This window comes from Rhipicephalus microplus, chromosome 5, assembly GCF_043290135.1.
Source record: "Rhipicephalus microplus isolate Deutch F79 chromosome 5, USDA_Rmic, whole genome shotgun sequence".
NCBI classification, from domain to species: Eukaryota; Metazoa; Arthropoda; class Arachnida; order Ixodida; family Ixodidae; genus Rhipicephalus; species Rhipicephalus microplus.
In genome coordinates this window covers 31,185,535-31,210,762 of record NC_134704.1, presented here as the reverse complement: position 1 = coordinate 31,210,762, position 25,228 = coordinate 31,185,535, and the positions used below count along the sequence as shown (strand labels likewise).

At 45.7% G+C, this 25,228-nt stretch overlaps 2 protein-coding genes across 2 annotated transcripts in view; one reads left to right on the top strand and one right to left on the bottom strand.

The window, feature by feature from the left end:
• The window catches only part of LOC119174763 (rho GTPase-activating protein 18), a 228,115-nt gene that overhangs the window by 121,414 nt on the left and 81,473 nt on the right, over positions 1-25,228 (top strand). The window lies entirely within an intron of this gene.
• On the bottom strand, positions 382-24,464 carry LOC119174765 (uncharacterized). The gene is made up of 4 exons (XM_037425811.2): positions 24,268-24,464; positions 6,252-6,565; positions 4,864-5,064; positions 382-3,687 (listed from the first exon to the last, which is right to left on the bottom strand). Exons 2-4 carry the CDS (start codon positions 6,401-6,403, stop codon positions 3,390-3,392), a joined length of 651 nt encoding a protein of 216 aa, XP_037281708.1. The 5' UTR covers positions 6,404-6,565; positions 24,268-24,464; the 3' UTR covers positions 382-3,389.

The following is a 25,228-nucleotide window of genomic DNA, read 5'->3' as shown; positions in this document are numbered from 1 at the left end:
TGTCTTCCATATCGTATGTTTACCACGTCTTTGCCTCCATCTTCTATGTATATCATGTTTATGTCGCCGTCTTTTTTGTCTGCTATGTATACATCCCGACCTTCTGTGCCTACCATGGCAACCATATTCGATGTCTATTGCCACGCTCTAGCTAGTCGTAAGTGTTTTCAGCAAATGCGAACGAACTTGCCGCAATTTATTTAGCGAACTTTTCTATAATTCCAAGTATTCACGTATTTCTGGACACGTTAGGGTTGTAGGCCTTTGCTCACACGAGCAACTAGTGCTCATAATTGAATTTATGCGCAACATCGCGTCCAATCCGATGAACCCGCAAAAACACAAACCCATTCCAATTCAGAAGGACAGAGTTTAGGCAGATTTGTGTAGATACATCGTTTCTATATTTTTCTTATATGAAATGAAGCATTTGAGGCTCTAAAAGAAAACCGTCTGGTCTGAAAGTAACATGATAAATGTACAAGAGGAGCACCGAGCATAGAACAATAAATAGACGTTTTGGCTCCCTTGACGGGTCCTTATGAACAAGGCTCCCGCCAGGGAAGCTGGAACGTCCCTTTCTTATTCGTTTGCGGTCGATGTTCCTCTTTATTGATTATGATACGACATTCAGTTTCATCTTGACAGCATATATGCAATGGACAGGAAACACGAGCAGGAAACTTAGACGGGGACGATGTTTGACCTACGAAGTAGGCTGTATTGCTTAAACCACGAACTTTGCTGCAAAAGTCTCTTCGGGCCTATCTGGCTTTTAGGAGCACTGAATTTTGGGCGAGCTGGTTTTCCATAGCATAATACTTAAGCGCGCGCTAACAAGGACAGAGGAAGGTGGTGACAGCACTATTTCTTCCAACTGATCATTTACTCACGCAAATGCATATTATAAACACTTCCTTCTTGACGCCATAAATTGTCGTAATGCTGATATGAGCATGTTCCCGTGATATCAGTATTACGGTTTTGTGTCTTCATGAAAAAAGTGTTCATACTATGCGTTTTCGCAAATGAATGGTCAGGTGGAAGTAAGCGCTTGTGTTGTCATCACCGCCCTTTGTCCTTGTTACCGCGCGATTAAGTGTTTTGCTATCTGGATTTTTTGCATTTGGGGGAGCTCGTTGCATAACAGCTCGAGAAACTGTTTTAAGTATAAACTATCAGGCTTTACGGTAGGCTATAAAGTTGAGACAGTCGGAATGCGTGCATGATTGACGCAGCGCTAGAGACGAAGACAAAAAAAAACCCAAAAAAACTCAGAGCACAGAACGCCCGTTCTATGCACTGTGTGTGTCTTTAGTCTTCGTCTCTATCGCTGCGTCAATCATGTTTACAGTATACGTCATGTTGAGATGAAATCGAACAAAATATCTCACTTTCTGCGAAGTCACTAAAAGAGAGATGCGTAGTCGGCTATACGCAAATATGCCCAAACTTCGTCATTTTTTTTCACTTGGAATTTACTTCGTGGCTTTGTCGATTGATCGCATTGAGCTAGTCATTACGCTTAAGTGCGTCAATTTACTTTGATCGTTTGCGGGAGCAATGATTTTTAGCCCTAATCATATCAGAAATATGTAGGCTTGTAAATTTAGAAACAAAGTGTGGTTGGTAGAGATGTCGCTGCGAGAGCATCTGGTGTCGTTAACACGAAGATTTGACGAATTCGTGGGCTAACCACAATTTGTGTTCGAGCAGAACGATCGCGCCTACTTTGTGTAGATTTAGTAATATATTCTTCAATTTAGCCTCCCCCCGCCCTCTTGCTTTCCAGAGTATGAACCCCTCAGGCTATGTAGCGAGTTGTGAGGGTATGTTTATGACTTGACGAACCGTATATGTTAGCATCTTATCTTTATGTAACGTTTATAGCGTGCCTTGAATAGCCATTGAATTCGGTCACTAATCCTGGTTTGGTTACCCGGGCGTCATTAGATGACAAATTCTCGAACACGGGTCGTTCCTGGAGCCGATGCTTTGGCAAGTTGTCGTATTCCGCAAGACGGCAACTGCATACATTGACACGCGTAATGCGCTGAAGTGGGAAGTTGCAGCCTTGAAGAAGGAAAGATCGCTTGTCCAGACGTCGTCGGTTCCATTGGCAGTGTGACACTGCGACGTGCCGTTTTGAAACGAAGAAAGACGCACGAAAAACACACGAGTACACAGCACGAGTGCGAACTAACAAGTGTTGTTAGTTCGCGCTAGTGTTGCGTACTAGCTACGTGTGTTTTTTGGCGTCTTTCTCTGTGTCAAGACAACGAGTCACAGTGTTAACAATGCACACACCAACGAGCCCCTACTCTGGCTCTTCTAGCTCCAGTGACATCTCGTGTTCGAGGATTCTTCATCGGTCCAAGCTTCGCTTTTCCTCTGCCTTTTTTGCACGTCATTAGGTATTATTTGTGGTGGCACATTTTTATCTGTGAATTTAATAAATTTGCTCGTACCTGTGCCGCGGGATGAGCCTGTGGGGTTACTGTGATTAAATAATAATAGGAATAAATACATATTGATGGAATGTGCAATGCTCTAAAGAAAAAAAAAACTGATACGCTCCGTGTTGGTAGGGTGTATAAGGCTCCACTGTGTGTAAATGTTTTGTTGAGTATAACGCAGGTAATCTCATTATAGAACGATGATCATTCGGTATCCTAGTACATTCACACCTCCTGTAACTGCGCTAGCAGGCCGTACCGAGTTGGCTCATATGCAGGGCTCATATGCATGTGTTTCTTTCAGAACTTCTGCATGTTCGTGGCCTGTGGACGTGACTCCGGAAGTGACTCGGCCAGTGTGAAAACGTGCGTGACATTAAGGCATCGTTGTCATGGGCGCTTTAAGGCGCGAAATATTCTTGCGCGCCGAGTCGTCCTTCCAAACGAAGACTTCTCCCTTCCCCATTTGCCGGGGTGGTATATACCTCTTAGTTTTGTCCTGACTCTGCACTTGTTTTTCTTGGACGTCACATATACGAACGCCTTGCGTCCCGTGAACATGTCTCCTGCGGCAATGCGCCCTCCCGGACTTCCCTCGGAGTTGTTTCTTTTCCGGAAAACTTTCAATACCAATCTTTTCTAACGTAAGCGATCATCCTTTCTCGCGATCCCATCGCGATACACTTTCGCTTGCTACAGTTTTTTTTCTCCGGACGAAAGGACACCGGTTCAAACGTACGCGAGCATCTCGCTTGAAAACTCGCCCGCGTGTAGTCATAGATGCAGCGTCCGGGTGTCTTCACCACGGACACCCTGCTTTCCGGAATGTCAAAAAAGTGTGCGTGTGTACGGCTTCTTCAATGGTACCGGTGGACGGATCTGCGTGTGTGTCGTTCCGTCGAAGACAGCACGTGTGAAACCTTCTTCGGGATGCTAGCTTTTGAAGTCCTGTCCGTCGTAGGTGAATCCCATGAGCGTGTGTCCTTTGTAAGGGCCGAACGCGTACTCCGGGTACATGAGCTCCTTGCGGTAGGTGGGCATCAGCGACATGTCCGGAGGTGGCGGTGGCGGTAGCGTCAGCGGTGGCAGCGTCGTGGTGCGCCGTCCCTTGCGGCGTCGTTTCACGATCCGCCTCAGCGAGAAGCCCTTGGGAGGAGGTGGCTCTGTGGTCGGGGGTTCGGGTGGTTCCCTTGCCCTTATTTCCACGGTGATCGAGGGACTCTTCTGGTACCTGCGAGCGACATGCAAATCATTGCGGAGGCACCATTTTATACGCAATTGAACTAACACTGGTAGATTGAAAAGGAAGAAAAGTTTCCGCTAGTAATGAAGCAGAGAGTGCGATCTAGCGCATTACATCTGACCTCAGCGCTTAATTAGGTTTAGTCACACGTCAAACAACCCCTGAGGGTCGAAATTATTCTAGTCTCTCTCTGTAGTGTGCCTCAAAGTCAGATCGTTGTTCTGCCACGTCAACACTTGCACTCAATTTACAAAACTTAGATCTGGTACCTTTGCACGTCTATGCCTTACATAATAAGTGCGTGAGCAGAACTAACACTACACGAACTGGCAAACGCCGATACTGAAAAAATGTATTTCAGGTAGCTCTGACTATAGTTTTCATTTAATTTGTACATCAAGTTTACTTCGTGTCCCCTGTATTAATACAAGAAAATTATGTAATACTTATTTGTTTTGTTTTTGAAATTAAGTCCCTGACACATTCATTACTCTTTTACTGTGTTCATTTCTGACTCCTATCTTTGTTGTCGTGAGAAACGTGCAATTTTCTTCTGATTTCAAAAATGAGATACTTTCTTCGGAAATTGAAATCCTCCCGTGAACACTTTCTTCAAGAGGACAACCATGCCAAAAAGAGTGAACACATTCATCACCGGAAGCGAAATTGTTTCTGCGATACTGAATGTACTGTTTCTGGCGCTCTTTTGATAACGATATTGCCAACGAAGATGTTACAACCTGCTTCGGACTAGCGAGGCTCTTATCCGAATGAGGTGAATTTATCCAGTCCGTAGCTCTCAGTGCAGTATAGTATACACAGTATGAACCATGCTGATAAAGCGAATAAAACATAATCAGGACGCCATATATATGCACTACCAGTTACGCTGTACTCACAGTGTGCATTGCGTACATTGCCATGAAAGCTGTATATATACAATGAAGTGATATAACGATTTCATTTAATTTTCACGCTGTAACGTAGGAAAGGTAACCATATAACAAGGAATGAATCTGGTTTCGGGCAACAAGTGGTTGAAACTAGTCATATGTGCTTGATATCGATGAGTATTTGACCGGCCCTGCGTAGAGCCCCAGGGTCATGCAGAAATTTCGTTCAGTGCTCTGTCGCACAGCTCTGCGATTGTAGGGTGAAGCCCACCTGTGCAGGTCGTAGTCTCCCTGCTGCAGCTTGTAGTCGTCGTGTTGATGGTGGTGGTACCTGTCTCCGAGGGCGTCGTCGTCCTCCTGCTTCTGCTCCTTCGAGTTGCTGCCTCCGAAGGTGGCGTCGATTCCAACCTTGAAGCCCGACCGCAGGCCGGACCCGTGGCCGTTGTCCAGGTCGCGGTATATCTTGATGGACCTGCGTGCGAAATGTCGATATTGCGCGGGCATTGACGGCTTACCGAACGCATGTAAACTTGGGGAAATCGGAGTTGCAACTTTTCGGGAACTGGCTTGTAGTATGGATTTGAAACAGAGGAAGATGAAAGATGAAGTAACAAACGGGCACAAGCGCTTACGTACGTTCTTTTCACTTCACTTTTCGTCCACGTCTGTTGTGCGGTACATGCTACAAGTCAATTTACGGCGAAACGACTAGCTAGAATTAGAACCCTGTTCGGGAACATCGTTTAGGTTACAAATGAATGGTCGTGGAATAGACTGTTAATGTGTTTTTCTTGTGTCCTTTTCTGTATGTGATAAAAAATCTGTGAAGTTCCTAAAATACCTTTGTGCTTCCGCCTTCTCAGAATTTCTACCTTGTTCGCTCATCTCTATGTGATATGTGGGGTTTAACGTCCCAAAACCACCATATGACCATGAGAGACGCCGTAGTGGAAGGCTCCGGAAATTTCGACCCCCTGGGGTTCTTTAACCGTGCACCCAAATCTGAGCACACCGGCCTACAACATTTCCGCCTCCGTCGGAAATGCAGCCGCCGTGTAATAGTAGTATCGCCAGACTCTATAGTTTCGTTTTTGATGCACATGGGAGTGAAATTGCAGTTGTGAAGAAATCAACAAATCAGTGATTAAATAATTTCTGCAATCTAATGTGGTTCTAAATTTTCTATACAAGTTTACTCGTTATTGCTGGAAGTGATAGTAGAGTTTTATACGAATAAAATAAGTTCTCCAGCCACTTGTAGCCAGAGTTTCTAATGTTGAAATTGAAAAACAAGAACTGAACAGATGTTTCGGGACCGATTCGGCCCCTTTTTCAGGAATGTCTGTCACCCCTGAGAACAGTCACCCATCAAGGGAGCCAAATTGGTCCCGAAACGTCGGTTAAATTTTTATTATTTTTTAAATATTAATATTAGAAACTTTGGACTAAATGTGGCTGGAGAGTAAATTTTATTCCTATGAATTTTCTACCCAGCTAGACAGATATTTGTCGAATATGTTCACCTTTAAAAAAGTGGAGTTTTTCCCGTTTCTCTGGAAGCTGCGCCTACCCTTTACAGAGTTAATTCAGATTTCAGGGTTGCGAAACGGGACTACAGGGTTAACGAGCACTGCGATTCACTGTAGGGGTGTTCCTTACGGCTTTGGTATCATAGAGCCCAGGGTGCTCCGGCGTAGCAGCATTCCGAGCAGGACGGCTTCGGCACCGCTGGCCAGCCACAGCGCCAACCACACGGAGAGCAGCCGGGGTGCCGCCGCTCCCATCACCGTCGCTGCACTCCCGACTTTCATCGCGTTCGCCGCCTTCTCTGGATGTGGCGGCCGCGCGGTGGGCCTCCGGCGCTTCCTTTATGGAGGGAGGGCCTCGCCTCCTCTCCCAGCCACCACTTTGGACGACGGCGTCGGGGTGAGGAGGAAGAGGTTGGCGCGCTTTTCGGACCGCGCACGCGATACCTGCGCACAGAAAGAGAAATTCGGCGTTGAATGGCGTGTGTGGCACCTCTTGAGTGTTTTCACTGGACCGTTACGACGATTGCGGGACCTGTTACGAGGTGCTGTGTCAATGACACGGAGGCAGAAGGATGGGGCGGGCGCGCGTATGAGAGCTGACGCTACGGCACTCCAGATTGATGAATGTGCGACGAAAAGACACGTCCACAAAAGTACTAAATCGATAGCAGTAAGGAACTTCTTGGTATTGGTGACAGTAAACAAGAACATGCGATGCACAGTCTTCAAAGGTTTCAATGTGTGACGTAAGCAGTTCGTGTAGATTAAAGGAACTATCCCGTCATTGACTGAGTCTGCTAACTGCCGTTTGGATGGCAAACCAAATCTTAGTCGATTTGGTGGCTCAAATGTGTTTGCTTAGGGGTTTCTCTTTGTCATCGTAAATATGCTCTTTTAACAACTGTCCCGATTGCTTATACCCACAGTATATATTTTAGATTGTTCGGATGTGATCGCCTAGTCACCATTTCATACTGCAGCTGCCTACGGCAGCATTTTACATGAAATATGAGTCTTAAAGTCAACAAGAGAGAGAGAGAGAGAGAGAGAGAGAGAGAGAGAGAGATGAAAATCAAGACAAGGCTGGTGGTTAACCACACAAGTGTTTACAGATAAACTGTAGCGTTCGCACATTTTTTGTTTCCTCTGTCACATGCTAAACAAATGCCTATAGTTTGGCTGTCGATGATTCAATTCCCACAAGATCCATTCCCCCCCCCCCCTCCCCATGGAAGTTCAACGTGCTATAATCGCTCACAATCCTCCTTAATCATACCTGGGTAATGTTATCGAGCAATTGGTGATAAACTGAGCACCTGAAATCTTTTTTTTCTTTTTGACGACCGTACAGCAGTAAATGGTATTTGGTTACCGCATCAAAATAACATGCCTTTGCGCGCGATAAGTATATCGAGCGAGCTGCAGGTCTGTACTTCGCATCAGTTCTAAGGGCCCTGAAACACGCCGCGGTTGTCTATTGGTTATGGAGCTCAAATGTACACCCGAAAATCGCGATGGAATCCTGGCTGTGGCACCCGCATTTTGTCGGAGGCAAAGTGCTAAAGGATCGTGTACCTTGATTTAGGCGCTCGTTAAGGAACCCCAGGTGGTCGAGATGTCCATGTTTCACAACTACGGCGTCATTAACAATCGTACCGTGGCTTTGACGCGTAAAACCCTTACGATCATTTATGTAAGTCTTTTAGAGAAAAGACCATCCTTGTTTGCGCAGGCCGGAAGAGAGAAGTCAGTTTTAACTGGCATTATTCTCACTCTTTTATTCAGTAAAGTTTATTCACGATCATCGTAAAGTGCACATCTTGGACGAGCGCTTCCATAGATCGACTTCGTTGGACGTGAAGAGGGCCTGCTTTCTGTGCCATAACGTGCATACATAAGTGATGTGAGCGAAACCTGCATGCGAATAAATGAAATACTATGCGTGATGGCCTATTTTCGCAAAATCCAGGCAGACCGAGTTTTTCTTTCTCTCTCTTTTTTTTCTTGTTGTTTCGTGTTAGCGTCCTAGTAAGTACATATTTATGAGGAAATATAGGTATTAGCTCTTTCCCTTTTGCACACGCTCGCCATTTCTCGGCTTAAACATGGTCGGTATTCGGGCTGTTCAGGCTTCTCGGCAATACCCGCGGAAGCTACAGTGTTGCATGTGCTTTCATATTTTGTCACATGGAAAGTGCATCGTATTATGAGGTTGCTTTCCCAAACCCTTCCTTTCCCCTTCCCAGTGCGGGGTAGCCTACCGGGTTAACCTCCCTGCCTTCTTTTCATCCTCCTCTTATTCCTCCTTTTATTGAAGAGTTATACGTGAGAAAATGTACAAGAAGACTGTTCTGTGACGTAGCACGGACAGCTGGCATATACTAGCTGTCCGTAGACCGTCTCGCAAGAGGCAAGTCTGGCATCTTTCAGTAACTCCGTCGGTGATTTTTGTGACCCTTTGTAGCTGCGGTATGCGATATCGGGGAGCACAAAATTTTGTTCACACGGTGATAGCCTGTCGGGTTGTCTCACCCATGGATGTGTGCTGTGATCAAGTCTTTTTTATTTGTTAAAGCACGAGCTGCATGTTACAAGAAACGTTCGACAGTTTTTCTCGAGCATAGTCGGTCATTATCGTCATAGAATCGTGGCTGCACCGTGATATCAGCGACTGTGAAGTATTTCCAAGTGACTTTGTCGCGTACCGCAAAGATAGACCAAGCCATGGGGGCGGTGTATTCTTACTTGTGCGAAGTTCTTTGAAATTTGCTGCCCTCGACATTCAGTGCGATATTGAATCTGTTTGGTGCACGATTACCCTAGATGATAATTCTTCATTCGCTGTAGGTGCATTTTATCGACCCCCAAACTCGGACTACAAAACACTTCAGTCGTTAAATGAAATTATCTCGGAAGTTTCAAACCGAACATTCCTTCTTGCTGGGGACTTTAATTTGCCAGACTTAGAATGGCATGATGGAATATGCGTAAGAGGCACTGGGTGCCGCACAAACATAGAAATGAAAAATATAATAGACAACTACGGCCTTTCCCAGTTTGTTACTTGCCCAACTAGAAATAATAACCTTCTTGACCTTGTGTTCTCAAATTCACCCAGTTTGGTGAATAACGTCAATGTTATTCCAGGAATCAGCGACCACATGGCTGTTGTTGCAGAAATCAAAAAAGAATGTAAAAACACCTCAAATAGTGCGGCAAGAAAGGTTTTTCTGTTCAGTAGGGGTGACTACACAAGAATAGTTGAAAAGCTAGAAGATTATTTGCCCGTGTTTGAATGCCTATCTGAACACTACAGTATGAATGATTTATGGCTTAGCTTTAAGGACAAGTTGTTAGCACTCGTAGATAAGTATATACCTGCGAAACAAGCCGGAGAGCTTCGTAAACGCAAGAAGCCATGGATGACGTCCGGTATTTTGAGATTAATCCGGAAAAGGCGACGGGTTTTTCGTAAATTAAAGAAATCTGGAAGCAGTGACCACGTGAAAGAATTACAAGCATTAACGGAGCAGTATAAATCATGTGTGGAAAACGCAAAAACGAAATATTTCGAAGGGCTCAGCAATAAAATGAAAACTAATTCAAAGTGTTTCTGGCATTATATCAAAGAGTGTGGGTCTGATCATGTTGGAGTGGCTGAACTAAGCTTTAATAATATGGTTGTGGTTGATGAGGAAGCAAAAGCTACCTGCTTAAACAAATATTTCCAGTCTGTGTTCTTGCCCAAGCTTGACGTTCCTTCAAAACCACACCCAACCACGATTCCGCTGATGCCACCGGTAGAACTGAGTGTCCGTGGCATATGTTCTCTTCTCGAAAACCAAGATGAATCCAAAGCAGTTGGTCCTGATGGCATCTCTCCTCGTATTCTAAAGCGATGCGCACTGCCAATTTCTCTTTACCTCTATATAATTTATTCAAAATCCCTTTCAACGGGAACTCTACCCGAAGATTGGAAAATTTCTCATGTTGTTCCGGTTCATAAGGGTGGCTCAAAAAAAGATGTAACAAATTACCGACCCATTTCATTGACGTCAGTGGCATGCAAAATTTTCGAGCACATTTTATCCAAGCACATATTGACCCATCTTACTGCTAATAATGTATTAATAAATGAGCAGCACGGTTTTCGTAAAGGTTTTTCTTGTACGACGCAACTTGTAGAGTTCTTTCACGAGCTGGCTTCCAACGTTGATGAAGGTGGACAAACAGATTGCGTGTTTTTAGATTTTCGAAAGGCCTTTGACACCGTGTCACACTCCCTTCTCCTGGCTAAATTACAGACTCTAAATTTCGACCCAAATGTGTTCATCTGGATAACCAATTACTTGCTGAACAGGCGTCAATGCGTTCTTTTAAATGGGAAGTGTTCATCCTATGTTAACGTTACATCAGGCGTGCCCCAAGGCTCTGTCCTTGGGCCTCTCTTATTTTTTATTTTTGTAAATGATATTTCTGTGGGTATTTCGTCGCGCATGCGTTTATTTGCCGACGATTGTGTGTTATATCGACAGATTCAGAACAAAGGTGACTGTGCTTATTTGCAGAACGATTTGGATTGTATTGTACAGTGGTGCCACAAGTGGCAAATGACGCTAAACCCCAAAAAGTGCGTTCATATGCGTGTTTCCAAAAAAAAGAAACCAATAGTAACGGCGTACACCATAGATACGCATATTGTTATTACCGAACCAACATGCAAATATCTTGGCGTTGTTTTGTCGCATGATTGCTCATGGAATGCCAATGTTGATCACGTTGTTAGCAAAGCGGCAAGGGCTCTAAATTTCATTCAGAGGAACCTAAGATTGGCACCCCGAACATTAAAAAATACGGCCTATCTCACATGTATTAGACCGATTTTGGAATACGCATGTCCTGTGTGGGACCCGATGCAGGCGAACTTGATTGATAAGCTTGAAAAAATACAAAACAGAGCTGCGCGGTTTGTTTTAGGGCGGTACGAGCGGAGAGACAGCTGCAGTGCTATGAAAGCTGAATTGGGTTGGGAATTGCTTTCTTTACGCAGGAAAAAACTGCGTTTGAAGTTTTTCTTTTCTGTTTTTCATGGGCGGACTGGGATTGACCGTCATAACTATTTCAGTGAACCCAGCTACATATCTAGTCGACATGACCACCGACGCAAAGTGAAAGAGTATCGAGCAAGAACGACCATGTTTTATAATTCCTTTTTTGTTATGACCATTAGAGATTGGAACCAGCTGCATGACGAGCAAGTGTGCTGTATAAACGAAGAATTGTTTTATTCCAGTCTGTAACCCCCCTGCTGTAACGCCTTTTTGAGCAAAGCGGGGTACTCACTGAATAAAGAATAAAGAATAAAGAATTATGGTATAGAACGTATATGCACGGGCAAAAGCAATGGACGTAAACGTTGGGAGTTTTCGAATAGCGTGCGCAAAACTTTACGTTCGCGTGACGCATGCGTTGAACGCTCATCTCTTGCGGGCTTCTATTGAGTGACGAACGCTAACGCTACGCCCGCAACGTGGGCGAACTTAGCGTACGTTATTCGAATATTGCCTACTTTGGCCTTACATTTTGAAGCCTTGTTGCGACTGAATCTTCCAGCCACAATGTGGCGATCAGTGACAGAGAGAGAGAAAGAGGGTAATGGTGGGGCTGGAGGGCAGCCAGACGTGTGTTTAATATAGGCTACTTTGAGTAGAAGGATAGAAGGGATAAAAAGAAGAAAAGAAGAGGATACGAAGGCTCAGAATTGTCGAAAGTTGACCCACAGTCAATATAGTTGGTGGGGATTTCGTATTAGAGCAAAAAAAAAAAAGAAAAAAAATGTCTACGCATGCAAATAGTCACAAGGTACAAGGAAATGTACATCACGAACGCCGACTATCAACTTTATCAGAGTCGGTTTTGGCCGCTTACTTCCTGCGGCAAAACAGTTTCAAGGAACACGGTGGCATTCGCCGTGAACCTTTATCAAATTGCGCGTGACTCTCTTAAGCTCTGAAAAAAGGAACACACGCCTGCGGAATGTGGCGATAAGATAAAAAAAAAACGACCTTCCCCAATACTCCATCTGTATTTCCTGTGATCAAGAGAGTTTATTACAGAGAAAATGACAAGAAAACGTTATCAAATCGTTAGGAAGGAAGGAAAATAGGAGGAAAAGAACGGCAGGGACGTTAACCAGCCTATAGGCCGCCGGTTTGCTACCCTGCGCATGGGAGGGGGATGGGGGAGATGAAAGATAGAGAGAGAGGGTTAGGTTTACTGATGTGTACTATAGGAACAATGGCTCCTTATTTGTCTAATCGCCGTTCCGTCTATTGTTTGCGGTGCAGGCATTGATTTCGCTTCATAAAAACTGCGAAATCAGCAACCCCATTGAGTCAAGATGTTCACGCGCACAAGTATAACGTATGCGATTTATTGAAATTGTAGAACTCCATATTTTTCTCAGTACCGCTCATTCACCGTGTCACCAAGTCTTTTGAATTTTATAATGGTGAAGTGTAGGTGAGACCGTTGCGTTGCCCGCGATATCAATCAATCAATCAATCAATCAATCAATCAATCAATCAATCAATCAATCAATAGTTAAGCAAATAAATAAATAAGATGGAGTTAGCCAAGTAGTGCGTACTAATTGGTGATGTGAATGTTCATACGTAGTGGCAGCGCGTAAGGTTAAAGGATCGCCCCGCCGCGGTGGTCCAGTGGCTAAGGTGCTCGGCTGCTGACCCGCTGGTCGCGGGATCGAATCCCGGCTGCGGCGGCTGCATTTCCGATGGACGCGGAAATGTTTGTGGCCCGTGTGCTCAGATTTGGGTGCACGTTAAAGAACCCCAGGTGGTTGAAATTTCCGGAGCCCTCCACTACGGCGTCTCTTATAATCATATGGTGAAATAATTGGAAGCGCAAACCAACGGGACACAAGAAAGAGACAAACAAGCGCTTGTTTGTCTCTTTCTTGTGTCCCGTTGGTTTTCGCTTCCAATTATTTCATTATGAATTTGTACCAACTAGCCCGCCTGTCAACCCTTCTGCAATTCATCATATGGTGGTTTTGGGATGTTAAACCCCACATATCAATCAACCAAGGTTAAACAATCGAGAGACAAATACTTCAGAACACGCTCGGACACAGTTTGTCTTGTTTGTATGTGTCTCTTGTTCCCTTTTTTTTTCAATATCTCGCGTAGTCAGTTATGCATGTATACGAAGAGCTCCTGCTGCTGTGGACTAATCTTACGAAATTTTTCTCGTGCATCGAAACGCGCCGGATCAACACCACTCATAGCGGCAGCGGCTTCCGACGCGCGCATTTTCTCTTAAGACGTCGGAATAGCTTCTCGCTACAGCACACATCTGGAGCGTCGCTCTCATCCCCCGAGAAACGGTACCCTGCTTTAGCACCCAGAGGCGTAACCGTCAAAGCCAGGGCAGCTTAGAAGAGAAAAATAAAAAAAAAAGACAGTAAAGAAAGTTTGGTGTGACCTCTTCCGTTGCCGGACTGGCTTTCAAAAAGCACGTGTGCCACGGCACAGGAGAGAAGCGAACTGCCTGCTTCGTTTTTTTTTTTTTTTTGCTATTTATGCTCGGGAACTCTTCCTGTTGCGTCTCGAATAGCGCACGGGAAAACGCCGAGAGAAGCCGAGACACAACCGCAGGTTCGCAGGCGGTTTTCTGTAGTTGCGTGCAGTGCTTTGCTGCCGAGCGCTGTACACTACTAGCGATAAGGTCGTGGACCTGCGCAGCAGATGCAGCGCGTGCGTGTCGTATAAGAACGTCCTTCTGTGAGGTCGCGCATACGTGCAGCGTATTGTCAGCGTCTTTCCCTTTCCGCAAAGAGACAGAGTGGAGCGGTATATGCAGATCCGGCGACTTCGCTTCCGACGTACTTTCCCAAAGGAGTTGCTGTACGGTACCCTGGTATTGTTCCTGTTGCGTCTCGGAAAAGCGTTGTCTCGAATAGCGCACGAAATGCATGAAAAGAAAAGAAGCCACGAATAAGGAACACAGTACCGCACACCACGAACGCTGCATAGTTTCTAACTTTTTAACGTCTCTGCCAATTAGCAAACTGATGATTTTCAATCGGAAAAATTCGGAATGCTTACGCATCTGCTCAGAGATTAATTGCCTTGGTGCGTTTCGATAAACTCATTTCTCGGATATTGATAGATCTAAATCACTAGAAGCAACGTTGCACCAACTTTTGAAGTTCTACATACACGGATGTTCAGCGTATCTAAGTCTTCATAACTACCGTCGTCATCAGTACCATCATCATAATCACGAGTGTGTCCACTGAACAACGAAGCCTTTCGCAACGACCTTCAATGGCTCCTGCCTTTGCAATTCCAAGCGGTAGCTGCAAACCTTTTAACTACGCCGCGGGTGTATTGTCTTCTGTTTTACTACAAATCCAAGATTCCCCACTGCCTATCATACTTGTCAAATGGTCCACGTCTATATGTCAACTTTTTACCTTTTTAATGTCAATCAAGATATCAGTCAGCTCCGCTTGTTCCTTAATTCACTAGTTTCTTCTCTCTTAACGTCGCTGGATGATTGCGCACATTTATTTTTAAAAACGGGAGTTAGCTGGTTCTCGCGATCTGGTAATGACTACAAACACTGCGGGAAAAAGAGACAAAAACACAGAAGGAACACGCACAAGCTCAATGGCGTGAGTTCTAGAGTCGATGTGCTGAAAATGCTTAAAGGGAAGGGACGGGGTTTGAAATTTACTCTTGAAGTCGCAAATGATGACTGCATTTAGTTTCTAGATTTGAAAAATAATATTGGGCATGAGCACACGTGCTGGCGGTATTCGCCTAGGTCGGTTAAGCCCATTCTTGATTTTCATTCGTGTCACTCAAAGTTATAAAGTCAAAAATGGTGTCGCCACTTCATGTCTGGAATCTGCTTTGCGCAAGTGGTGGAGGCCTCATCAAATATCGGAGGCGTTTGATGGCTGGATCACTATAGGTTTATGTTATCAAACTCTCTAGAAATAAAGCTGAGTATTCTTAGTGAAAGATTATTAAAGAAATAAACCCAAACAGGGCGGTAGTGACGCGGTCGGCATCGATAAGGGTTTGCTTTTTACGTGCATTCCATATCTTCATGCCTTCTCCCACCGTACGAAAAAGGTGAGAAACAGATTTAGTGTTAACGTGTTTTTTTCGTCCAGGAGTAAGTTGGGCCGAGACTGCGCAGCGGTGGATAAAAAAAATTGAAGGCAAAGAAAAAAAAATTGGAGGGAACGTTAGGGTATTCAGCGGGAAGCGTTAGTCGAATGTGGAAAGGATGCGGTATATCTAATCCCTTTGTCATGTGGTAAGTGCTGTATTGGGCAAACCGGGAGGTGTTTGAATAACCGTCTAATGAATCACTGGATATCGCTGAAGGCCCACTCTTCGTCGAATCTGTGCCTACACTGCAGAGATTACTAGTGTCACCCTTTCCTTCGCAAAACAAAGGTGTTGTCCCGGCATAGAGAGAGATAGGACAGCGAGTGAGATTGCTGAGGCTTTTTATATCCACAAGTATGGCGACACGCGTGTGGCGAGGCCTTCGGGCGTATTCCGCCAACCAGAGATAAATTATCCAACTGCCGACCTCTAATCGTTTACGCCGTTTCTTATAATTGTGTTTCCTTCAATAAACCTTCAGTTGCTAGTCTGCGCTTGTACACGTGTGCCTTCTGTGTCCTTTCCTCTTTTTCGCGCAGTTCTTGTAGCCATGAATTACCAACTAGCCCAACGTTTACTCATGGTAATGCTTGCCGTCACGTTACGGTCCGATGCATTTCTGCTCTTCTGTAAATTTCCCTCTCACCATGAAGTGTACACGGTTAGTAATTAACCCATGTAAAAGTGATCCTACACATGCTAAAGAGCCTGATTACCAAAAATCAAATCTTATATACTTGCAGGGCTGTTCAGTTTAAAATGCTTCCCTCATAATCCTCGTAATCTATGTAGACTATCAGTTTCATGCATGGTAGGCGAACGGTTGGTGATAGTGATGCTGTGTGGCTAATCCAGTGCCGTCGTTTCTTATGGTGGTTACTACCGGAAAAATCCATACATATAAGGTGAGTAGATCCGTAGCGCACGCAATGCCATGTGCACACAATAATAGAGCGCTCATGACAGGCAAGCGTCCTCTTCTCATCGCCCTTCTCGTTCCGCTAAGAGATAAGACGGAGCGAGGATGCAAACTCGGGCGACGTTGCTTCAGCTACCGGAGCGGAGCGTCTGCCGTGGTGGCTTCGTTAGGCTTTCGCGAGCTCGAAAAGCGGAACAAGTCGTGGTGTAGCTCGCGTGAGCGACGAAAGGGGGCACGACCCCCGCGAAGAGGCTTTACAGAATAGACAGCCTGGCTTCTTTTTACACGCTTTCGTTGCGCCTCCCAGAAGGGAGTGAAGGCGTCATAGATTTTAACGCGATGGTCTTTCCTGATACCGGTGAAGATTAAATTTACGTGGTTGACGGCGTGTGTTTCGGGCTGTACTGCGCGTGACTACTGCTTTCACTGCTGTTTTTGCGGTGGATGCTGAAGCAGTTTCTTAAAGTGCGCGTGCACGTCTCACTTTTTTAAACGTGGGAAAATGGCTGCAGCAGCTATACCGCAACCGCGGGGAGTGTGAAAGAGAATGGCCACATTGACCTACATATGTGTCGTCGAACCAAAATTAATGATAATTTTCACGTACAAATATAAAGCAAGAAACGTAATGATATGTACACTCACAATTGTCATACATAAAAATAGCGAAAGTTGTTATGCAGGAAATACTACGTACTCACACAAATGCAGTGCAAAGATGAGGAGGGAGGTCAGTGAATTCAGGAGATTCATTTGAACGCGGAACACGCAGAGGCGTAAAAAATGGGAAAAGTTGATACCCAACCGCCACGCATAAGAAAAAAAAAACGAATGATGGAAAGCCAGGTGTCGTGCTTTTTTGCACCACATCATTTACTCGCATCCGTATCGAAACTCCCGCCTCTTAATTTTTAACATTGAAGTATTATTACACACACTCTTAATATGCCGCAGGATGCTCCCCACTGCTTGCAGCAGCTCCTGTGCTGGGTTCGTTGCGATTTTTAAAGTCAAGATTACAGCGCTTAGTTCCTTACCGGGCCCTATACTTGAGAAACTCCATCGGTGTCCGTACTCTGCTACTTTCCAGCGGCAACGTTTCATGATAATACCCATGAAAATTCTATATTGATGCTTAAAAAGGAACTGACTTGTCGACTGACGCTCCGGTGCGTGGTAGACATCACCTTTGCTGTTTTCGCTTGTGGAGAAAGTGGAAGATGGCGTGGTTAAAACTAGGCGATGCCTTAACATCTTCTCGTTGTTTTTCTTTCCTTTTCTGTTAGACTTCTTCATTCACGCATTGCCATTGTGTGTGCTCGCGCAGAAACGTTCGTGTATTCCAACGTGTATTCCCGACTTCCTTTTGACCGTTTATAACGATATAAACGTTGGCTTCGGCACGCATTTGAACCGTCCCATATTGCGTACAAATTTAATGTCTGCAGACGTTCTCGAAAGGGCCACGCCCTCAGTTACAGCTTCTTTCTATCTTACGTCGTTTCAAGAAGAAGAAGAAGAAGAAGAAGAAGAAGAAGAAGAAGAAGAAGAAGAAGAAGAAGAAGAAGAAGAAGAAGAAGAAGAAGAAGAAGAAGAAGAAGACGATTAAAAAGCGCCGTCATCGTAGATTTTCGACTTGGGACGTGTATTGTATAGAGGGCGTGGTTGCAAAGCACGCTCAACTTTTGACTCTACCCCCTCGCGCTGTCGAGGAAGCTTCGAAAGCCTCGTTGCCGAAACAATGTCACTTCAATCGAGGCTGACGCGACATTTCAATAAGCGGCGCGTGAGATGACGCAATCGGGGAAAAGCGATATCAGCGCGCTCTCTGTCTCTCAAGTCGAAACTTGGCCGCTTCGCTTCAGACAATCTTCCAGTGCCCGTGATGGACCTGTCAGGATAGTTATCAAACCGCAGATGTCTGTCAGTGCGCCCATGCAGTGTGCACGTCCAATAACTGGCGCTGTTGTCAGGGCTCGTTACACCGGGGCGGAAATAACACAAGGGCGTGGTTTCGTAGGGCGGCGGACAGCTTTCGTTGTGCTTATACGCTACGCGGAATTCGCGATAAGGGAGCCTCTAAGTGACTTGCGAGGCAGGTCGTCGATGCCGGAAGGAGAGCCGCCGCCGGAACTGCTCGTGCTGCTCCCAAGTATAGTGTTGCGTGAGCGGGCATTTATTGAGGCCGGCTCGTGGATGCCGGCCGCGACGGCATCAGCCAAAGGAGCCAGTGTGTGTGGCTGGACGCTGCGCATTCTGCGGGTTTACCGTATGGATGCTACTTCTACGAACACAAGCGCGCCGCGATAGGCTGCTTGACTTCGTTCGCGTGGCGTCGCGCCCTGGTGGCCGCCACGCGAACAACTCGCGGTCGTGCGCGCGCTGCACGCGTGGCATTCAGCGTCGCGATAGTTCTCGTGGGCACAGAAAAAAAAAAAACAAAAAAAAAAACGGCACGCCACTTTTGTCACCTCTGCGACGAAACGTTTTCCCGGTAAATCTGGTGTGTAGAAACGATCTTTCCTGCGCTGCTCAAGTTCTTCGTTCCGTGGCGGTTACGCCCTGCGTGCCTTTATACGTCTGTCTCGCAAGCTCCGCGCTATACGAGCGTGTCGATGGCTTGGCCGGCAGTGTTCGAAAATTTCCGTGCAAGTCACGATGGAGGAAAGCAATAGCGACTGTGTCTGTGGTTGGGGAGCTGCTGGCTTTCTGCAGTGTTTACTTACTTGCTATGCCGTGGGCTATGTATACGGCCATCTGCGGTTAATTGGCTGCGCTGTTTAACGTAACCTCTCGAATCTTAAACCTAGCATCATCAAACTCCGTTGGGAACTGGTTGAGGAGTGTCTCGGCTGCTGGCGGACTGTAGTTTTATAACTACAGTTATAACATCTGCAGATTGCAGCAGCAAACCTTTTAGTGGTACACAATGCGTACCAGTACAATGTTGAACGGCACAGTTATCAATGCCACTTCTATCCCTACCGTCTATAGAAGCTGTCACGATTATGCTAGCCGCTACTCAAGTATACATTTTATATTTGTGTCTTGACCTAATGTCACGTATACACATCGTGCCTTCAATTGATACTTTTGAGCAATCAGCGAAACCTTTTGGCACGTATACGCATACAGTCAGTGCAAGGGGAATGTGCGACCTAGTCTGCCGTCGCATGCACCTTTCCCACTTGCACCTGCATCGTGCATTGAACTCTGTGGGTTATGCTTGATTACGAGGGGTCGAATACATGGCGTTACGGTTAATGCCTCGTGCCGTGTACGAGAGCAATATACTGCGGTAAATATTGCACCGTGCTCGTTAACATCGCTGCAGCGTACGAGAAAGCTGGTCCACACCGTGAACGGAGTACAAACAAACCGGTTCAGTGTGTGTGAAACATCAGTGCAGCCCGATGCGACCAGTTCGTTGTGCTTAGGAGCCGACGTCCTGAACGCATTTGCATGCGCGTTTCGCCGAAGCTCTCAGACACCGAGAACCCGGTTAAGAAAGAAGCTGCACTCGAATATCTGCCAGGTCATCTCTTCAAGAACGTTGTTCGTACTTCTGTAGCAGTCACTTCGCAGTGCGCTCTGTCTCACCTTCGCGCTCCTGTTTTCTAATGCTATACAGAAAGAATGGCTCAGGCTATTCGCGAGGTGCCTTCTATTATGTCAGTTGCTTATGGATCGGGTTTTTTCACGGTCGATGCTATGACGGTGATACTTCCTCGCATCAGTGCTGAAGAGTTCATAGTGGCAGCTTTGTGCCTGCGATCTCCAGGTCAGTGGGATTAACGGAACAGTCTTTGTTAAATGTTTAGAGGTCACATTGATTACTATTAAGTGCCTAGTACAAGCTGTCTAAAATAGTTCCCAAAGTTCAAGCACCTCGTTGAATGGGAATAACACTCGCAATTATCAATCAGAGAGGTTTGAAGGGTTAGGTGTTTTGCGGGAGAACTTCAGCACGCAGCCGAAAGACGCACTTCTCTGAATGGTGAAGCAGGAGTATGCCATGCCTACTTTTATCAATGGCTCTTCATCACAAAAAGCTGTAGGTGATAGTAGACACAAAGTTGGTAATTGTTGTGCTTCTCACGAATCACGAAAGGACAAGCAGTCGTACAATTTCTTTTCTACATACTCAAGTTTACGTTGTAACATCGAACACCCGAAAAAAAAAAAAAAACCTTACGTTTAGTTTTGAACGTGCAGCCAGCCAAACATTTTCCACGCGCAGAATGTCGTGAGGGCAGACTTAGCTTTGATAGACGTGTGATAGTTCTAATTCTCCTCCTATATACATGCGCTTCGAGTAAATCACGTACGAGTAATATTAATCTTTTTTTTTCTAGCTATGGTGCGGCGTGAGAAACGTTGTTTTTAGGGTGCCCCACGAGTCTCGACGTATTCTCAGTAGCATTCTCGGCATTGTTTGCGTTATGTACCTCTTTTTTTTTTTTGGCAACAATGTTGCTCCACAATCGGGAAAATATATGATCCTCGCATTGCCGTTGCGAATTTCAGGAGAAATCGAAGGAATGCTCGCTTAAGTTCGCGCATATTTTATATAGTTAACTTGTTGTGGTAAGGAAAGGTCAGACGTGGTGTTTAACGTGTCGTTGTGTAAAAGAACTTATACCTTTAAGAATGAAATTTAGAAAAAAAAACTATTCGTTTTCCAGCTTCACATATGCTTTACCGTTTAATAACAATTGGTCTAGTAATAACAATTTCATATTTTATATTTTTGTTAACTTCTCACAGAACAATGTCTCGGCGAGTTTGTAGAATCAGCTACATATAATGAACAATTAATTGATCCTGCTTACTTAATGCTTTTATCGGCATCGTTACTGATCTGCGAACTACAAAATATAGCAGTAAATCCTTTGAAGGCCGCACAAATCAAGTTCTTGCGTTTGAAGCTACTTTGCTTCCATTACAGAAACGAGAAGCAGGGGCGAAGGGCTACAAAGACCCGACAAAGGGCTCTTATTGGCGTTCAGCAATCCGACTGCATAACTCTAACAAATGGTCACTCTTCCGCACGCATAGTTAGGCTCGGTTAATCTGGCATATAACAAGGAAAGCGGCGCTATGACATGCAATGCTTGCCAGTGTAGAAACTAGACTTGTACCTTACTGTATGAATAACCACTCTTAGTCCGCTTTTTGAGAGTGCCTACGTGAGAATGGTCATTATACTGCGCAATACGTAAAGCGTAAAAGCGTGCGGACGACGTGGGAGGAGCGGGGGGGGGGGCACAAGTCCACCCCACACGTTTACTTAATACAGAGGTAGGCGAAAGGATACCCCCCCCCCCCGCCCCACCTTTCCAACCCCCTTGAAGAGGAAACCGGCGCACGCCTATGTTTACAAGCCTACGAAAGCAGCCCTGTCTGGCTCGCATCGCAACTCGCTAACGCCGATTTCGTACGAGTACGAACTGGCCGACTTCGGTGCGACCCGTTTGTCGCAGCGGGCACTCAAGTTCAGGGGTCACTGAACGGGCGCCAACATGGCAGCGACATTCGTATAGTATGCCTAGAGGTGAACACACTCGGAGTCGCAGAGCTACGTCAGTCGTTCTACAGCATATACGTATATACGGCAGTAGCGACCACCTCAAGAAGTACTTCCTTGTCAGCCCATCGGGGTGTTGTGTATATACCGCAAACTACCTGTAGTGTAAACACTGTGGCGAAACATAAGTATGCGGTGTTGCTGATATTTGATAGTAATAATAATTTTTTCAGGGTTCATGTCAACCGCGATATCAGTGGGAGACGCCGCAGGAGAGGGCTCAGCTGTAAATGTCGTCAATCTGGCGGTTATTTAACGCGCAGCTAAATCTAAGCACACGGGCATTCAGCATCTTGCCTCCATTGAAATGCGACCGCCGCAGTTGGGAGTCGATCCTGCGATTTTCGGGTCGGCAGCTGAGTATCACTACACCACCGTGGTGAATTGGCCGGGATTTCGAGACTACAGTAACAGGCGTCATCTCAAAAATTTGATTTATGCGTAGCATTAGGCGTCTGATTGTCTAAATGTCATGGCGAGTATTTTATTGTCTTTAGCACTTTGAAGCAAAACTGCGATTCGGCCTAGTTGGAACATATCCATCTCGAAAAGATACCACTTCGAGCCACGTAGGAGCTTTCATTTACTCGTTGGTTAAGTCTTGTAGATTTGACATTGAGGGCGGAACGTTTACTTGCCACGAAGTTAATCTACGTGGTATTAATAAAATGCTGTGGTACTCGGTTTCTCACATCTGTCACGATCGTGTCAGAGCGAACACAAGTTGCTGCAACCATCGTGTCTGAATTATCTTCAGGAGATGGAGTGATCTGAACGTAACACATTTCCTTATAATAAATTACGTTGAATCACTATTCGATATAGCACAACAGCGACATTGTTAAATTACACTCACCCGAAGTTGCCCGTTTCTGTTAGGCCAGTTTCCATTTTCTCTGTTTCGAAATACTCACAACACATCCCACGTTGTGTAATCTATAGGCGAACCCGTAAGCACTTGCTTAATTTTTTTTTCTTTTTCCCGCCTTATGCTATAAACTAATGAAACACTTTAGCAGATGACACTGCACAAACGAATGATGCGTCCAATTTCCAAGTGTTCTCAGATAGACGCTTTCGATACTGTCACTCATGTGACCACCGTCATAAGGATGCGTATATGAAAGCCTTATTCGTTGCGTCCTCCCCGAAAAACCACTTTCACTACACGGTCAAGAGTATGGATAAGTATTGGAAAGCCGACCACTGTAAATACTGGTGTCACTTCGTACAATGAGAAAGGTTGAAACTGCGCATTATACGTGGCGCAAAGAAAAATGCTAACTGCAACGTTGGCAAGCATCGGACGAACCCCATTTAGTGAAAGCCACATATTGTCAGCAATGAACGACCAAACAGTGTCAAAAACTGCTACACAGGCTGTTTTAGACTTTATCAAAAACGCTGGACTAGATACTAGACTGTAGGGTACCATGCAAAGTGAGTACTGTACATACGCACCACCTCGTCTTGTCACCATCATCATCCTTCATCCCTCTTTCCTTCCCCCTTCCCTTATCACCTGTGTAGCAGGCTAGAGCGAACTAGCTCAGGCCGACCTCTCTACCCTCTAATAAATTCTCACTCACTCTCGAAATTTCAGCTTTTGCCGTCATGCTCGTGAGCATCACGAATCGAAGATATTCAGATTCGTTGCAGACTATTCACATCCCCCTCGTGATTTTTTTCAGTCATATCACGCATATTCATTATTGATTTAAGTTCCTTCTCAGCTACCTTGTATTTACCCATTATCATTGAACACACCATCGCTTGCGAACATTGCTTAGTTTTGGCGCTGTCGAGCCACAGCTGGTTATTGCGCATTAAAACATAACACATCATCATCGTGAGCGGCCGGAAAGCGTTAATACGGCACTAATGAAAGATATTTTTCTCGTATTAGTTACTCTGTGGCGATACCAAAAACGCCATGCTTGCTGCGAAAATACTCTATATATAAGCGAGAAAACGCGCAAAAACAAAATACGGGGGGCGACCCTACCTGAAAGTATAATGCGCACATGTCACCGTGACGTCGTACAGGTGTTGATTGCGTCTGCTAAGAACTACGTAATCCCTAATCGATGAAAACGAAGCAATTTGTTCTCCGAAGAAGCTAAGGACTTGACAAACCAAATTTCAATGAATTTCGCTGAGGCAAGATTCGAAAAAGCACCTTGAAATCTCTGACGTCTCCACCGGAGATCTCGCGGGAAATTCAGAAGTGCATGACACTCGGGTCATTTTTTTTCGTTAATAATTTTTTTCATTAATAATAAGCCTACGGTGATTAGGTTAATGACTCTTAAGTTTGCCGCAGAGTATAATTTATCAGTCCAAACTATTTAACCGTTTCACTTTTGTGTCCCCTGAAGGTGCGAAATCGTTGTCACCCACTCCTCGCTAATAACTACGGCGTTATAACACGCACCGTGTGCCGTGGAGTCCCTCACGTGGTCCTTGCCCGGGCCGGCTAAAGCAGTGGTCACTCTTCGGCGAGGCGACGGAGTGAGACGACGACGAAAGTGTCTGGTCGCTCCAGGCGGCGGCAAAGGCGGTGCGGCGATCGAGACGGCGGCTGAGAAAGGTCTAATTTTAGAGCGTCGGCTGCTGGCTGCTGCAGTGGCTCGGCTACTCCAACCACTCTCTCTTCTCCGTGAGGTTTCGTGACCCCGATCTGGCTGACCGACAAATGTGGGCCGAGACAGCCTCGAGCCGAGCGCAACAAGCGTCCCCGCGCTTTATCCCCGGCCTCTTAATCTCTTGCTTTTTCTGCGTGGAGTCGCAGTCCGCGCCGTGTCTCTGAGGCGTGATTGCGATGTTTTGGTGGATTTCGATGCCGTGCCGGAGATTCACGAGATATTGCAACTCGTGTAAGATTTCGCTCTATAAAAGAGAGTTTGCGTCGAGGATCGATGTCTGGCGCAGCTCTTCTACGGGAGCTATAGGAGGCCAAGGCGAAAGATGGGGAACTTGAGGCTCGCGGTGAATCGACGAAATGTCGCTAAATTCGTCGACACTTTTTTGTAGGGCGTGGGTTCTCGGCTGTATATACACTGTCGGTCACGCGATGCTGTCTTTATTTTTTTTTTTAAATTATGGAAAGGCGTGGCGTCCTGCTCTCATTACGTCCATCGGCGGCCCCCGCTGATTCCCGTCCTTTCCGTGTGTGCGCCCGTCTCGACGCGCACAGCGTGAGTGATGCACAGCCTTGATCTTGAAAAAAGAAACCCGTGTCATTCGGCCATTAACTTCGCGCCTGTGAGACTCCGTTGATGGAGAAATGAAGGTAATCGTCCTAGTTTCGCTCGTCCTAGAGCGAGCGATTGAGCGGCTTCACTCACTCACTCACTCACTCACTCACTCACTCACTCACTCACTCACTTCAATTC

Coding starts and splice junctions, on each gene's coding strand:
- LOC119174765 (XM_037425811.2), bottom strand. CDS start 6,403: ATGAAAGTCGGGAGTGCAGCGACGGTGATGGGAGCGGCGGCACCCCGG. Junction 5,065..6,251: donor GGCTCTATGATACCAAAGCC/GTAAGGAACACC, acceptor TTTCGCACGCAG/GTCCATCAAGATATACCGCG. Junction 3,688..4,863: donor GGAGACTACGACCTGCACAG/GTGGGCTTCACC, acceptor TGTCGCTCGCAG/GTACCAGAAGAGTCCCTCGA.